At 40.0% G+C, this 18,587-nt stretch overlaps 1 protein-coding gene across 1 annotated transcript in view; it reads right to left on the bottom strand.

Moving 5' to 3' along the window:
• Positions 1-18,134, bottom strand: part of rasa3 (RAS p21 protein activator 3) — a 60,114-nt gene extending 41,980 nt beyond the window's left edge. Inside the window, exon 1 of the mRNA XM_083900520.1 lies at positions 17,997-18,134. Coding sequence (XP_083756646.1) covers positions 17,997-18,051 — 55 coding nt within the window. The 5' untranslated portion in view covers positions 18,052-18,134. The remainder of the gene's footprint in view (positions 1-17,996) is intronic.
• Positions 18,135-18,587: the final 453 nt, after the last annotated feature.

Genomic DNA, 18,587 nt, shown 5'->3' with positions numbered 1-18,587 from the left:
GTGGGTACTGCAACAAAAAAATCCCATGGGGCCCAAAAAGCAATTTTCCCATTGACCACAATAGTAAAAGAAACACCTGTAAAAGTGTCCACACGACACCTCGAGACATGGACACGGGCTTTTATATATCTTTATATTCTATATTTTTAATTCATGGAGTTTCATGTTTGAAAAACATTCCTAAAGGCCATAAAAAGCCCAGACAAATCTTATTTCTCAGAGTGACGTCACAGCTGTGTACGAGCACAGCCAATCGCGGTCATGTAGCGTCTCGGGAACAGCGCTACTGTCATATTATCAATTCATTGAGGAGAGGAGACTGACATGCTGCACTTTATCACTGTGTTTATCACGGACATCGTGACACTGATGACGGTGTGGACTGTGGAGCTGTGACTGTGTGATGCCTGCAGACACAGACAGGCGTGGACTATTTGCATATTTTTGTAAACATTTAGATTTAGATTTAGATTTAGTATTTAGATTTAGCATATAGAATTTAGATTTAACATTAAGCATTTAGATAAAGATTTAACATTTAGATTTAGATGTAGCATTTAGATTTAGATTTAGTATTTAACATTGAGATTTAGTATTTACATTTAGATTTAGCATTTAGATAAAGATTTAGCATTTTAAATTTAGATTTGCCAGTTAGTTTCACCATTTAATGCGTACCTCGAATGTGAAGAAAATTAGCTAAATGCGCGCGTTTCTCGCGGATATAATTAGCATAAAAACCTGTCCTGATTGAGAAAAATGGATGTCATTTTTGGATTCAGCGGTGCATAATGGTCCTAATTCAGTTCAAAAGACATAGACAACTTTAATTTTTTTTGTAACCCAGTGTAATCGATTAATTGTTTCAGCTCTAGAAGTAATAATAACAAATCGGCATGACTCTCTAAATGTAGGGTTTCCTGACCCTGCGAGCACTCTCTTGGCGGGAGGAAATCCCAAACCATCCGCTCCTTTCAAGGCCTCCAGTCCATAGCCATAGCTGTCAGCACCTGGATAGCGAGAGGGATTTAGCACAGTGTCGAGGTTGGAAATGCCCAAATGAGGGGAATCCCTCATCGTGATGTCGCAGAATAGGCTAATAGGGGTGTTTTACAGCACCCGTGCTTCACAGATGGTTTAGTCCAGCCCAGTGGGTTGTTGTCGCCCCGTGGCTAACGAGAGACAAACAGATTATCGTTGCCATTAATTAGACGTGAATATTGAGCTTTTCATTTGAGGATACAGTCAGTCCTCCTGTCACATCCATGTCAAAGACATCAGCAGTGTGGCAGCATTTTTCAAAAGTAGAAAAAGTAGAAAAAAGAGGAATGCAAACTTTGCAAGCAACAGTTTGCTTTTCACAGCTCTACTACAGACATGAGATATCATTTAAAAATGCTAAGCTAAGGTTGCTCCGTCTGTTTTGAGTATGAACATTATCAGAATTATTAGCATATTTCAATGTTTTAGTCTAATAATAGTTGATTGGTTTTATAACTGCAGACACACCCGCGAGCAACAGCAGCAGTGTCCCGCGGTCTATTTGTGTCTCAGCCGTGAAGCTGCGCTCCTATGTTCAGTCTCGCTCTGTATTCCTCAACAGTTATTGTGCTGATATTACTAGTTATTTTCGGATATCACAGGCTAGAAGAGATGGTCGCAGTTGAATCCAAGGAAACTGAGCTGTTGGCCAGAAAAATACAAAGTGATGCTACGTCTGACTCTGCCATTGTGGTCTTGTTTGACTCTTGGTAACACTAATGGTTCCAGTAAGAACCATTTTGATCCAGAGAACCCTTTAAAACCCCTTTCCTGAATAAAGGGTTATAAAAGGGTTCTTGGTGGAACCTTTGTTAAAAGGTTCTACCTGGAGCCAAAAAGGGTTCTCCTATGAGGACAAGCCGAAAAACCTTATATGGTTCTACTTAGCACTTTTATTTCTAAGAGTGTATGGACTGGCGGGGAAAAAACAAAAACAAATATCCCCGACTGGCAAAATTACCATGTGCATACTTGTGTGTGCCCGCAACATCTGAATACCTCGAATATTCGAAAAATAGTCGAGTAGTTCCCTATATCGAATCCAGTAATAGTAACTTTGCTTCAAATGCACATCCCTAGAGAGAGAGAGAGAGAGAGAGAGAGAGAGAGAGAGAGAGAGAGAGAGAGAGAGAGAGAGAGAGAGAGAGAGAAAAGAGAGAGAGCAACATCAGCCAGATAGAGTTTTGGAACTTTGGAAAAAGCTACAACAGGAAATGAGATGAGGGGAAAGGAATTTTGACTGGATCCAAGATGTAGCTTAAAAGCAGCCAACAACCAAGTTACCCCAGAGAATGTGTGTCAGTGTGTGTTTAACACCGAGAAAGGAAAGAGTGAAACTTGTAAAGAGCAGTTACAAGTTTCACTCAGATTTTGACTTTGATTGCAGTGAAATATTTTGTATCAAATCATCAATCAATCATTAAACAGATTACAACTAATCTAAACTGAGTAGTGTCTCAATGCTCAAGACACATAGCCTCAATGTAGCCAATTGGAAGATATTTTTTTTGGTTGTTTAAAAAAATAACACAAACAAAGAAATCAAACAAAGAAACAACAGCATAAGGGGATCTGAATAGGACTAAGGTTAAAGAAAAGGACTGAGGTTAGGGTTAGGATAAATATCAAAGTTAGGCTTATGGCTCTTTTCCGCTACACAGTTCCAGCAATACTCGGCTTGGTACGGCTCGACTCACTAGGTTTGGTATCAGCCATGTCATTTCCCATTATTCCATAGTACCTCCTTAGCGTATTTGAACATAATAAGGCCAGTGCACAGCTTTGTAATGACTGCAAGTAGGGCTGCAACAACGAATCGATAAAATCGATAAAATTCGATTACTAAAAGCGTTGGCAACGAATGTAATTATCGATTCGTTGAGTCGTGCAATTAATACGTCGCTCCTAGGCGCGGAACTGTTTACAGATGCCGACTGTTTCATGCCGGTTGATGCACGCCCACAGCGAGCCATGTCTGCGCGCGAATAGTCGAGCGAATAAGCGGTGCCGGAAAGTTTTAGAGTGAGCGACAACTTATATTTTAGACTTGAAACATGGCGGAGGCGGAGAAAACCGTTCCGCCGAAATCTTCTAAAATGTGGGAACACGTTACCATTCATGACCCTAAAAAGTGTGTTGGCTGCAATCTTTGCAAGAGCGAAATGGCGTGGCACGGGAGAACCACGGTGATTAACCAGCACCTAAAAAGAAAACACGTCGGAGTCCTCCATGACAAGGAAGGGAGTAAGGAAGTAAGGACATGTAGCATTAGTCTCTCATGTTTTGCGTTTAGTGGGTTATTCAGCTTTACAAACATTAAGAGTTTATCAAACTAACGAAAGCTGGTTAAAGTGTGTGTGTGTGTGTGTGTGTGTGTGTGTGTGTGTGTGTGTGTGTGTGTGTGTGTGTGTGTGTGTGTGTGTGTGTGTGTGTGTGTGTGTGTGTGTGTGTGTAAGCACTTACAGCTTAGGCTGTCAGACAGGGTCAAAATCAACATATTAAATATACTTAAATTAGTATAAAAAAAATACATGTTTACTTTTAACCAGTAAATGTATGTATATCATACATTGTATGTTTTTTTGTGTTATTCTAGTAATGTTTGATTTTTTTTTTATCATTTAATATTAATTTTGATAGCTCAGAGACGTTGGAGCAATAACCAGTTGTTTTTAAAACTTTAGTCTGCACTGTGAATTTGAAATGTTCCGTTTTTGAATAAAGATGTGGCAATTACAAATGTTTCTTTTTTTTAACCGATTCATCGATTAATCGAAAAAATAATTGAAACGATTAATTGATTATTAAAATAATCGTTAGTTGCAGCCCTAACTGCAAGCTATGTCTCTTTTTTGGAGGGAAGTGATTGATCCCAGTAGAGCTGAAACTATCGATTACTAAATTAATCGTCAACTATTTTGATAATCGAGAATCGGTTTTAAGCTTTTTTCATGATTAAATCAAGATTTCTGATTGTTTTAGCTTCTTAAATGTGAATATTTTCCTAATTGCTCTACATAACAAAGAAATCATTAACCTCTTCCTCACGGATTCCCCCAGTACCGGGGGCAGGGTCACACACAGCGACAAAAGCATAGGTTGGACAGAGAACCCACAGATTCCAGCGGTACCATTTTTATCACTCAACGGCCAAGATTCACGGATCCAGGCCCAAAATAAGAGCAAAACAACAACTGACTTTCAAGAATCAGCAAGCAGAAATGTCATCTTAACTTTGCTGTTTATCAAAACAAGTTATTTCCACCGGAACAAATCCACTTATAATGAAGAACTACACTTTCCAGCATGCTTTGGGAACAAATCCCGGTCTGATTCATCATTACAGAGGAAATGCATTATACACATTTATGTCCTTTTGACTCACTAATGAAGTGATTCACACATTTTGCTTTTGCATATTTGCTTTAAAATGCAATATTTTTTTATGCAAGAGAAAAAAATCCTTCATTTATGCTGTGTTACATGCGCATTTACTCTGACACATTGGCATCTACAGTGAAACACCTCTGGTGGAATCTCACAAGCATTGTCTGTAGTTTGATACCAAGATAATCCACATACAGCTTGTAACTGCAGAGTTTTACTCTATTTAGTTTGGGCATGACATTTTCGAGGAGGGACTCCAAAAAGAGGATCAGGGAAGAAGAGGTTAAAACTGAATCATTTTGGTTTGTGGACAAAACAAGACATTCAAGAACATCGTCATTTCCAGGTTTGACAAACACTGATCAATGTTTTTAAAAATGTTCTGATATTTTATGGAAAAAATGAATGCCCCATTGTGGCACCCCCTAGATGGCAGCGCCCCTTAGCATTTGCCTATACTGTCAATGCCACGGGCCGGCACTGTACTCAAACCCAAGGAATACAAGGATATAAAAATGAGGCAAACTCCTGGTGAGATGTCGCAGCTGCTAGAATGTAATGTGATATTGAGTACACATTCATGAAATGCTTTGACCCTTGGTTTAGTGGTAATGGAACTGCAGCCATGCATGTGCATGCGGAAATGTATGTGTGGAACGCGGAAAGCATAACCCGCCTTGAGGGTAGTAGCTTGAGGTAGCTTGAAGTGGTATGCGGCATCTCTAAGTGCCAATTCCAATTCCTATCTTAACCCTCAAGCTCAACCCTTATCTTAATTGGTCCTCAAAACCAAGTATTGAGGGTTATTTTGTCACTTAGAAATGGGACACCCCTTAAATGCAGATACGTCTTCAGACTGTAGGGGGCAGAATAACGCGAAAGCTGCATCCAGTCTGTCAACTCCAAAAAAGAAGAAGAACACATTTACGTCACGATTATTTATTCATTATTTTATTTTAATGTTACGCAACAATTACTTCAGTAATCCATAATATGGGCCTAACCTAAGATAATACAATGGTTTTCATCATTTTTATATCTCTAAGAAAATACTTAATTTGTAGCGCACTCGCTTCGCTACTTTCGACGCCATCTTTGTTATGTGAAAACACGCAATGCATTCTGGGTAGCCCTTGCTCCCAAGGGTGGTCTCGGGAAAACCTCAATATTGAGGGCGATCGGGACAGCACTAGAGGACGCGCACATTATTGAGATTGAGGGTTAAGCAAGGAATTGGAATTCACCCTAAATTCAGCGTTCTCCACCACTATCCTCTATAAACTCTAAACTCCCTCTTCTCCGGCCAGGTCATTTCCACCCTGGTCTCCCGCATTCATATGAGTAGCGCTGCTGCAAGGAGACATGTCATGGTGACACCAGGCGAGTGAAGCTGACTGTTTACTTTAGAACGCCTTAAGTTGCTCCATTTTAAGTTAATGTTAATCTGAATGAGTTTCAGTCTCCTCAACAATGATTCTTCTTTGAACCTCTTCATTAAGAAGTAATGTAACACTTGACTCCTCCTTCCCAGGGCCAATGTCTTATACATACTAACTATATCTTTTATTGGATTATTCAGGGGTGTGATTGGCAAAGGACAAAAAAAAGGAAAATATAGGGTGCACCTACCATGACACGACGGCATTGTATTATTTCAAAAATTTAAATAAAGTGCAGTCGCCTAGATGGAAGAGAGTTAAACCATGTTAAAAAAAAATGTAAATGCTCTTTCACTCAGACTTTCATCTTGGCAGAGATGGCCTCAGTGACACAATTTCCTTCTTGAAGTGAAAGTGGTTGTCAAAGAAACACTGCTAGAGATGTGTTTTCAGTGTTTAATGAAATATACTGTTTAGTTTTAGAATCAATCTGTCAATTATTTTCTCGATTAATCGAATATTTTTTTGTCCATAAAATATTAAAAAATTTTAAAATGTTGATCAGTGTTTATCAAACCTTGAACCTAGTTTTAATTATTTTTTTGTCAAATGGAGCAAAGAAACCAGACAATATTCACATTTAAGAAGCTAAAAAATCACAAGGCTTAATTGTTAAAAAAAAAAAAAAACTCTCTAAAATTTATTAATTCATCGTTGCAGCCCTACTGGTTACCTACATTTTTCACGAATAATAATAAAAAAATGATTTATAATATATAGTGATGCACGTGACGTCATGTTTAAAGCAGACCGAGAGTGGTCCTGTTGCACATATATGTTAGTTATGGAGGTCTACTTACATACATTAACTTGTTTTTATGGTCAAAAACCTCCCAGTTGCTGTAAACGAGCCAATAGAAATCCTCTTTTCTGACGGTGTTTCCCAGCCGCGATATTTCAGACTCAACTCTCTCACCCAGAAGACAGAGTCTTGTGATTGGCCAATACTATTCAGCACATCCCCCCTTTAGAAGAGTAGCTCCCCCTTCTGGAACGGTAGATGCACTGCTACTCATTATCAAAACATTGTTTTAACAATGTTTAAAAATAGCTTCTTCACGACTCTGTGCCGCAGTCCCTTTTATGACTTTGACCGGTGTCAGACCCAGAGTCAGAAGACACTGTCGCTCGGGAAACACCTCCACAACGGATGTTATTCTTCTTCTGCAGTTCAATGTACGCAACTGGATGTTCCCGGACTAGTGCCCGGAGCAGGAGGATCTGCTGTTCAGGAGAACCGTTGTTTACGTAACCGGACCGGGTTTTTTCAGAGATCTCGCTGAGCCCGAGATTACAATAAAACACAGCGTTCTCAGCAGTGGCTGAACTGTTTGATTAGAACCTTCAGCTTCTTAAACAAGGTAATGACGCAGATACACACTAAAAAACAGCGTTAATTGGAACTTCCGTTCTAGGTCCGCTTTAACAATTGTTAAAATTAGTCTCTAAAGTAACGGCACACATATGCAGTTCACAGGTACACTGGTTATTTGTAGCGCTGCTCTTTTCCTTTAATAAACAGACTGCTCCAGTTTGACCTTGGGCGCGCTAAATGACACTAAAGGAGCTAATGGATCTAACTGGTAAAACAGTTCCTGGACTCCGGTGCCGCGGCATGAAAAACTAATTTTAACATTTGGGAGGCATGTAAACATTTAGTTAATCATGTCTTTATCCGGTCAGTCGTCATGGAAACTCCAGTCAGTTATAACGCATGTTAATAATATACTTTTTAATGAAATTATGACAGCCCCGGACCGGCCCAAAAACATGCGTTGGCCCACCCATAGCCAGTCCATGCCTGCACGTCAGCTAAAATAACGGACTATGCTGTGAGTGAAACGAAGACTTGTGACAGAGGCAGTAAAACCGCTGCACAGTTTAGTTTTCCTCGACCACGCACCTGACCTGCACACCAACTCTGTAGATCTGCATGATTCGTGTGAGGCTCATTTTCAAGCTGGAAAAAACGGAATTCTGTTTAAACAGAAAAATCACACCCCTGATTATTATTATGATTGGGTTTTTCCGCAAAAGTTGCCGCAATGTTGGAGGAACAATGTGTTAAAGACAGGTGAGTTTACCATTACAGTCTAGCTTTAACAACATACTCTCTGCAATTCACTGCAATTCAGTTACTGATCAAACTCACTCTCTACCAAGCTAACCCCAGAGCTAATGTTCACACACATCTGTTAGTCTCAGTGGAAACCTTAAAAACTCAAATACACCATCGCAAACATACACACACATGCAGGAGACCGTGAGTTCAATCTGCTTGTATTTATATGGGTCAAACGTGTAACCTTTCAAACCAGAGTCGCATAGCTTTCTATGTAGTCATGCCCTAGTTAGGACACAATTTAACCTCAACATTTAGATTTATAAATCTACACAACTGTCTGAAAATAAAGTCAACTGTAACTCTTGGTTCTCTGCTACATTTACATACATTGAGTAACAGGCTTGGCACACAGAGTGGTGAGAAGATATTGTATATTTTGCAGGCACAGAGACACAGAGGCATCTATAATGATGTTTACACTTCTGATGGAATCGCACAAGTGTTATGTTTATTTTGATATCTTTTAGTTTTTTTCCTGACTTATTGTTTTTTCATTCAGTTTTTATAAATACCTCTGACACCTGCAGTCATCTGGATTTCCATCTGTCTTATGTAAAGCTTTGTAGATGTTTTGTCAGAAGGTAGAGGTTATCCTGGGGATAAATCAAGTGGAATTCTCCCACAGGGGCGAGTGAAGGACATTCTAAGGGAGTGGCAGTCTAGGTAAACTCCCCAGCCTTATATTTACCACCACTGAGTGTGCATGCTGGCTCTGTGATGATACTTCCGCCTCATTCCTAGTAATTTGTTTTCCTGGAGATCACATCAATAAATGGAACCACTGCGTGCAGCCCATATTATTACACCAGCCTGAGGCTGCATTTACCATAAACAAGCATATTAACTGCAAACTACTCCCAGAAGGCTTTCTTAGACAAAACTGAGATATTTTCAGCAAACTACTGTCCTCACACACACACACACAGCTTCTCATGAACATAATGCAATCAAAAGCCTCATATGAAACTTGTTAGATCTCTGTGTGTTACTCCCCCCCCCCCCTTTTTTTAGTTTTAAACCTGTCCTGTCCAGTACCTTAGGCATGCACTATGGTTGTGCAGCCGCCAGCGTCCCAGCGCCACAGCCGCCCCAGTCCAAACTGCTGACCCCAGCTCGGCCAAGGCGGGATACAGGTACCCGGGAGGCCCCCCCATGTCCAAAATCTGATTATGCCCAGGGTGAACTACTGCTGAATTAAAACACTGATCATAAATAATCTGCGAGGTTATAGGAAAATAACTTTTATCTTTTCATTCAACATGAACAGACCTTTTTAATGAAGTGAGAATTATGTATTCCCCAACAGGTGGAACGAGATGAATAAAAAGGGTTCACCTTACGGCCTATTATGCTAACGTTGCTGTGCATGAATTTATGGCACAAAGGAACTGTGTTATTCTGTATCCAAAACATATGAGCAGAATAGCATTCACTCGTTATCTTCTGTGTCTTTCATGCATGGCTGCTTATTATGACACAACACAAACTCTGACGGGAAGTACCTGTCTCCTTACTGCTGTCTTTAGTGACAGTGACCAAATGGAAACTAGGTTGAGTATGACTCTTGAATTTCATTGTTCAACAGACACATCTATAATATATAAAATACTCTTTTACTCTTTTACTCCTGAAAGATTCCCCTTTTATCTTCCCATAAGTATATTTGAAGCTGCTGTAATATAATGTTTCTCTGTCTTTAAATGGTGTAGGATTGGATCTGTCAAGGCAGTGATTAGATCAGCAGAATACAGTAAAATGTGTAAAAAGTCATGTGAAATGCAGTGCATGTCATCCTGTGTGTGATGTAACTCTCTCTGCCTCCTATCACTCTTTTCACTAGACACATACAACCGTTTATCATTTTATCATTTTTATTATTTACTATGAAAATAATTCTTCAAATAGATGGATCGATAAAACTGCAACATATTACCTTGCTTATCATTCAAATGTATAACAATACATCGTATCATCACTTCTTTTTTATCATATTGATTTGTTTTATCCACATGGAAACTGCATGTTGGGAGACCTGAAAGAGCCACCGATCTCCTTCAGCTCTGCTGTTTGGGAACACTGTAGTTTGTAGTTTCTCTACAGTAGCAGTAGAGAAAGGAAAGTGAACAGGATGAAGACAACGTGGCATCACTGTTCAGCTGAAATCGACAATCACGGGTACAAGGAAAAACAGAGTGCACAATCTGTGCAAATGCAGATATCCCTGGCATTTAAGCAGTCTTAATCAAGAATTTGGATTAATCCTCAGTTATGGCTTCCATTTCATATTCATAGAATGAATCTAAGTACAAGCTGGGGCTGTTAGACTAACAAATGTGCAGTTGAACATGTTAACGGTATTGTTAATGTTGCCAATGCTGTTGTTTGGTCTGTTTGATTTATAACTTTAATTTTCTTTCTTTACTTTCCTTTTTTTCCCCTGGCTCGGTTCATTCTGTCTCCGTTTCTGTTATTATATCTGTAATGTGTATAACGTCTTCCTCTCTGTTTATGGTGTAGTGTTACAGGACAACTTACAATCCTGGCATATGTACTACAGCGCTTTGAGTCGTTTTGGGGGGTTTCGCGTGGGCAGAGACAATTCCTGAAACGATGCTGTGTTTCCAGGAAACCGTTTTTAAAACACAGAAGAAAAAGATTGTTTATGTTTTGCTCCTTTTCCGTGAGGATGTGTCCTGAGAGGGGCCTTGTCTCTGAGTACTGACAGAAGAAGCACAGCCTGCTCCTGTATACGAAACACCACTTTGTCCCCACACTCTGTCTCACTACATCTGCTTTGTATTAGCTTGTTGCCATGCAGGAAAAAACACAATTCTTTTGTAGTCTATTCCAGCCAATCGGGAAGTGAAATGGGGGTAGTTTCCTGTTTCCTGTGTTCAACCAGACGATACAAACTCAGGCCCTGTAGCTCAATTCAGCTCCCAAAATCATCTCTGTTCCTCCAGGCAACTATGAGGACTCATCACCTGGCACAGTGTACACTCTCTTTCTCGCGCTCTCTCTCTCTCTCTCTCTCTCTCTCTCTCTCTCTCTCTCTCTCTCTCTCTCTCTCTCTCTCTCTCTCTCCGCTCTCTCTCAGCCTTTTACGTACACATTAGTAGGAGTAGAGCAACATGGTAGCTCGCTGGCATGTCAACTTAAAAATTTGGGCTGCAACGATTACTCGAGTGATTCGAGTAACTCAATTACAAAATTTCCTCGAGGCATCCATTTAATTCCTATCTCACGCGGTCTGTTCAGCACAGGGGTCATTGTTCCACATCGACCGTTTCAGCAGACGCACATCCAGATTTTCAGCTGGTGCAGTGGCGGAGAGTGAAACAGCCCCCAAAAGGCAGAAAATGTCCAAAGTGTAGGATCATTTCACGCTTAAACAAGAAGCAAACTTGTTAGGCAACGCTAATCTGTCTGTCGCTCATGAGCCACGGAGCGACAACAACCCACTGGGCTGGACTAAACCAAAATAGTGCAAAACAAGGGGGGTGTTCTCGAAATTCACCATAAAAAAAAAAATAAAAAAATTGTCGACCAATCACAATTTTGGTTGAGCCAGAGCGTGTCGACCAATCAGTCGACCAGTCGACTTTGACTTAACAGCCCTACTCATCAGATCAGCCAAGTAGTCCAAAAATATATTACATTTAAAACTAGAAAAGGCAGCTCAGCCCCACACAAAATAGCTATAAAAATAGTGATAGTGTCTACGGATCACACGACTTTTTGAGTCAAAAACAGACAAACAGACAGACAAAGTTGGAGGTCAACTAGAAAAGCACTCGGTGAGTACAGACTAGGGGTGTCACGGTATGAAAATTGAACCTCACGGTTATTGTGACCAAAATTATTGCGGACATTTCCTGAAAATTTCATCCAAATCCGTCCGTTACTTTTCGAGTTATGTTGTGTTATGTTATGTAGATAACTGTGTATTTGTGCATCCAACATGCACTTTATCCTATTGTGTATTTGTACACATGCACACAAATATATGTACTTTTTTCTTGCTCTATATTTCTTAGCTCGTCTTGTATTTTATAAGTATACTTATAATGTTATTGTTTTACACAGTAAAATGTGTGGTTACTATTTAATAACAGTAATTTCAAAGACATGAAGTTATGATAAATATATCCCAGCATCACACAAAGCAGGGGATAATTTTTCCTTGATTTATATGAATAAATAATAGTTTACTGTATCTTCAATGTTTACATGAAAAAGCATAAAAGCACTGATAATTACTTCAGAAACTAAATATTCTAGAGTCACTTTTCATGATCTCTCTGAAATATGCATAATGCAATGTAATGCTGCGTTCCAGAGCCCATCCAAACAAATGGGATGTGGGACTTATCCTACCTGAATTTTACTAGCTCCTACTTCAAAGTGTTCCAGCAATTGAAGTCGAATGTTAGAAAACATGGACTATCGCGGCGCTTTAGATTTATGTTTGAAGAGGCATTTTGACTGTCAGCAATTCACTCTCTACTTACATACACAAGCGAGCCGTATATGTAAAAGCGTTACATATCGATATGTAACGTCATGAGTATACTTTTACCGTAGCCCTACATATCTTCATGCTAACAGATAACAACAACGACATAATGTCACGCCATAACATGGAAAACAAGTTGTGATAAAATTGCTGTGTTTAAAACAAGTCTATACACAGAAAAGTAAAGTTTATAGCCTATTCGTGTGACTCCATGGGCGCCGCCATTATTCTTCGACGTCATTTTGGTGAAGTCGGGGTAGGTCAATCAGCCCCGACTTCGCGAGTAGGAGGGCCCACTTCGACAGGTATTCCAGTGCACTTTTTCTCGAACTTTTTAGTCAAATTTGGACTAACAGATAATAAGATTAAGAGTCAAAAACTACTGCGTAATACATTCAGAGTTTACTATCTTTCAGACTGTCTTTATATATCATATTAACTATCTATTAACTATTAAAATGCTGTTTCATTTTAATGCTGGCTTCTATCATACAGTCTCACAATGAGTTTATGTATCTGTTGCCAAGTTTTCCATCTGCCCATCTCTTCAGTTGCATGTTTGAAATCCAGTCAAACCAGAAAGCAAAGCCAGAGTGCCAGGTGTCAATGAGGAAGAGAGGAGACGGTAACAAATGTCCCACAGTGACCTGAGATAACCAGGCTAATGGGAATGCACCAAAAAATACTTCAACAAATCAATGAACTATAACTGATCAGTATGTAACCCTCACTTTAATGTTGTACATGGTGTGTTACAATCACTAGATTGTATATTAACGAATGAAAAACAGACCATCAAATATGATCTAATCACGGTATCACCAAACTACTTAAAAGTACATAAACTAAAAAATAGTTAGAGCAACAGTATTTTAACTGAGTCATGCTGTGATATTTATTCTTCATAGGTTACACTTCATCATTTGGAGCATTATATTGGTAAATCCTTTTGCACAAATACTGTATGTTGTTCACAGCTTAGTAGTGTAAAAGGCAAAAAACAACTCCAGTCAGTTTTACTAGATTCATCATGCTGAATGATTTGAGTGAAATATTTAAAATCTAAGAGTTCTGAGTATGGCTGGGCGATATGGCCTAAAAATAAAATCCCTGATTTATTTATAAAAAAATCGATTTTTTTTAATTACCAAAGACAAAATAATTATTCATATGATGTGCTATGTTTACATCGCCGCACAGAAGCTCTGGAGGGCAAAAGGTACGCCGTGGTAAAGGAGAAACTAATCAATGTTTTTAGTTTTTAAATCGTCCGGAACAAAAAACTCAAATTAATCGATAAAATCGATATATCGCCCTGGCCTAGTTATGACTTTTATTATTTAAATGTAATTAACTTGTTTTTCTTTATTTTTGCATTGCCAAAACATGTTCTGAAATGTGCAATCACACAATTAAAATGTTTACTAAAAAAACACATTCATCGGGCACATGACCACATGATGACACGGGAAACACTCGACGAGATAAAATAAAAAATACATTTTAAAGAAATAGTTTTACAGTTAGGTTCACTTGTTAACATACAGTATCTCATAGGTATCACATCATTTATGTTTTACGGAGGCACAGACGAGCTGTGGATGTTCAATTTTCAAACACAATGCACAGGCCAGAGTTTTGATATTTTCCCACTCTGGGGGGTGTAACTGAATTAGTCACTGAGTTACAAATTATAAAAGTAACTAGTTACTCGGGAAAGTAACTATTGCATTATTTTCAAGTACATTTCAAGTCATTCCTGCGAACAGTCATCAGGATTTACAACAACTCCCTGTAAAAACTGACTCTGCTTCATTGCACAACTGCACAATGTCTCTTCATGAGATTAGTCACACTACATTGGTCTCTTCCTTATGCCATTGCACCTGTCATTCTTTCATTTATTGCACTATTTTCTTTACAAACATTCATATTTATTTATTTATTTTATGTTGAATTCTTTTTTGTATCGTGTTTTGTTGCTGTATCAAAAATTATAGATTGAGTATCAGTGACAATGGGGCGATCCATAGCGGCCGATCTATTCAGTCTGATTCAATGCTGTACGCTGTGAGCGACGTTGTACGCAAGCAACACGCACCGTTTCCCTCATGTCACTTTAAGTCTAACAGCACACTGGCTGAATGATTGCAGCTACCCTAGTGTTAGCTTGTGGTAAAGGTCCCCTATTGTGCAAAATCAACTTTTTAATCTTTTAGTACTGATATTTGGGACTCAGGGGGCCATACCAGTCCCCAAAATGTGAAAAAACAAGACTCAGTCATGTTTTAGTGGTTCCACTTTGTGTAAGTATAGGCGATAAAACACGCAATGTTTTAACCTCCCGACCAAGTGACGACAGTGCGGATATTTCACCGTGAATGTTGGCACCCCGCCAGGCAGAGTACTTCACAGCTCCACCGTAGCTCCTCCTTGTCCCTGTGAAATACGAGACTGCAGGCGAGGAGGAAGAGTGGCTGCACAGCGGAGCACAGTGTTTTACACAAACTTCCAGCCTCAGAGGATTTGTGTGTCCAGTGGATATATTTTATTTATGAAAAAAATGTTCACAAGCTTCACAAGCCCTTTGTTGTTGATCGTGTGTGTAAATTCCTATGCTGGAGGGACACCTTGAACGCACCAGTTACGTGCCTGCGGTTAGCGAGTGACGTGTGGATCGGTGATATGAGGAGCTCGCGTGTGAAAGCACTGCAGAACAATGTAGATGTTGTCCTACATTTCTTCTGAACCAAAGGCTGCCTTCCTGTCGTGTTTCCACGTTCTCTCCTCGTGTTGTTGATCCACACACGTCACTTTCAGCCGCAGTAACACTGGTGCATTCAAGGTGTTTTTCTAGCATGGGAATTTACATACACACTGCGGCGCGGCGCATTACTCGTTTTTCTTCAATTTTAATGTTTTTATGATCGCGAGAAGCCAAAATCGTGGTCACTCTATGCATTACGGTGAAACTCAGTAACAACGGGTAAACGGACATTACTATGGGGTATACAGAGCAGGGATTGTGACAACGGTGCATGACAATAGGTGATAAGTGGCGACAGTATGGCTGTGGATAGTAAGTTAGATCGACACTCCTCTGGAAGCAGTGGATGTGTGTTTACCTGGGTCCCATTCACAAAACCGAGCGTTCTGAAAAAGGCTGTTTTGGCAGGGTTATTGAACTGCTATTGTGCTTCATCCTTATGATATTTTGACTAAAGCATGACACAAACATGTTCATTAGGGCACCAGGACCTAATTTAACTTGGGTTAATACGGTATAATATGGGACCTTTAAACTTTCTTACTCAGCTCCCCGACCGTAGTTAGAGAGCATAGGGGAGGACACTCTGTTGTTCTCCAGCGCTGAATAGAACAACACTTTGCTTCAAGTTCAATGACCCAATTAACTCCACATGACAGGTAAACATATGGAAAGATACCTCTTGCCTTCTTATGCTGAGTGTTTACTACAACAATCATAACCTGAACACTTCTCCCAGTACAGTTATACTCAATTTTGTCAGCTTACTTTCTCACTCGTTTTCCCCGCTTCATAACACACACACACACTCTGCACTGCGTACACCGTCGCTCACACTGACACTGCATCTACCGGCTAACGTAAACCCTGGTAATAATACGGCCCTAAACACCTAAACTTTCCAACCACATCACACTTTAGATGACATTACCATGGCTTCCAGTTCCACTGTGAGAAACCTTGGAGTTATTTTTGACCAGGACATGTCATTTGATGTCATGTCATCCTCTTTATATTATCAAGGCCCTATCCACACGTAAACGCACATGATCTTTTTCTTTGCTGTTTTGAAAAAGTTTCAGGAAATGTCTCCACCCCCCAACGACTCAAAGCGTACCGAGTTAGGCGAAAGAAATAAAAACTTATAAAGGAAACAGACTAAACAGTGTTGACAACATGTGACTTTGTCTCTATATTTAGTGACTTTCAGAGCAACTGGGAGAGAGAGAGAGAGAGAAAGAGAGACACTGTGAGCACATAGAGTCACAGATAATTGCTGTGGATGTGCAGTGCAGCTGACCATGTGTGGAACAATCATTGATCTGTATTGTTCATTCACGTAAAAATAGAGTCTGTGAAAAGAGGTTTTGTTTTCTCCTCCACTTACTTACGATTCAGTTTCAGTGTTAATGTTTAACACTGTTTTTTCTTCACTCAACCAGAGACAGTGAATGCCAGCGCATGAGAGAGGTGAGACTCTGAACACCATCCCTTTTCACAAAGTAGCACATTTGTTGGCTGCACATATTTTCAAAAGAAATACAGTTTTAGGTTTCCCAAAGCATTGTGTCTGTGTGGACGAAACGCCAATATGATTAAAACAAAACGTATATGAATAAATATGCCTGCCGTTTCCTGGGATTACTGGGATTACTGGGATTCCAGGACAGAACCACTTCTTCAATTATTGACAGAATAAGTACATTTAATACATCTAATTCTTGAATATGAGTCCAAGGGATGGAAGATGTTGAAAAGCTCATTTGGTCAGTTTGACCATGCAATTTTGCCAATTTGGTTTTTAACGATAATTCCTTCTTTGAACCACCCTCAAACTCATGCAAGCAAGTCTAACTCAGTCGAGGGTGATAACTCGCCAAGCTCATTTAAACCGATAAAACTGTTTGCCAACTGGGAAAAAAAAACATTTGAGTTCTGATTTTAAACTCAGAATTCTGGGTACCCGTAGTTCTGAGTTTAAAGTGAGAATTCTGAGTTTTAAAGTCAAATAAAACTATGAGAGTGTGTTTTCCTGTGTGGCCCTAATCCTCTTAGCAGGAAAACTTCAGTGACAAACATTTCAATGTACACGAAGCGTCCTGGGCGTGGTCTACATTTGCTTTATTCTAACAAAACTAATTATGTGGCAACATCACCTTCTTTCAAACAACACCCAGAATGCTATGACATTGGAAGGTAGTTGGCCGATGCCCGGGTCACGGTTGCTGTGTAAGGCCCGTTCAGAGGTGCTTGCAGCCCAAGTTCTATTTTCTTTTTCCATGGACTGCACATTTTGCGTTGATCTCATCTCTCCGCCATTTCTTACATTTTAATAACATGTAAGTGACTGAAACTTTCCCAGTTTGTAAGGACTACAGATCCCGAGCCACTGTCTGGAAACCTACATATCTACATATAGAACCGCAGACTAACAATCAATATCAGCTAAACACTTCAGACAGAACTGTAGCTGCTCTGGTGTAATAAAGGTTGACTTCATGTGCATATGTGCAGCTGTGGAGCCGTCTATGTCTGTGTATCAGTTCGTGTTCAGGGTCCTAATGCCAGCTGTCTATAGACCTACATTCTAAATGTCGTGACAGTCGTGATGTGAGGAACAAAAACGGACATGATAGAATAAGAAAGCGCCAGCCTTGGCCCATTGATATGGAGACATCCATTCAGACACTCAGACGGGGGGGTAGGGATTTTTCTTCTTACCTATTTTGATTCTTACGCTCTGGAAAACCCGCAGACCTTCCTCTTCCACCGCCATGTTCTCACCGTGGCTCTTTCCCTTTTTCAGAAGACAGTCCGCGCCACGGTGATGGTTTCTGGCCTCTCAAGCGCACGAGTAATCCAGGGATTCTGCACATCTATTCACTCTGGACAGCGACCGCCGCTGCTGGCCAGAGAAGTACAATAGTGATTGGCTGTGGCGCATCAGCAGCAGCAGAGGAGGAGGAAGAGGAGGAGGAGGAGGAGGTGTGGCTTCGCGCATCACCGCCCACGCATGGGGGTATGAAGGGTGATTCATGCAGAGAGAGAGAGAGAGAGAGACAACAAGCTACAACCTATTGTTTTTAATCAAAACAGCTGTTTTTAAATTGCCAGTGTTGACATTTTATTTTTTTTAAATAGCTTGTTCTTTAAAGGTCTTAAAGTTCCCATAGAACAACAAAGGGCCAATTCCAATTCCTATCTTAACCCTCAAGCTCAACCCTTAATCTTAATTGTCCCTCAAAACCAAGTGTTGAGGGTTATTTTGTCACTTTGACACCCCTTAAATGCAGATACGTCTTCAGACTGTAG

This window comes from Microchirus variegatus (assembly GCF_963457635.1).
Source record: "Microchirus variegatus genome assembly, chromosome: 14".
Classification (NCBI taxonomy): Eukaryota; Metazoa; Chordata; class Actinopteri; order Pleuronectiformes; family Soleidae; genus Microchirus; species Microchirus variegatus.
Note: the sequence above shows the minus strand (reverse complement) of the source record. Positions and strands in the feature narration are given on the sequence as shown.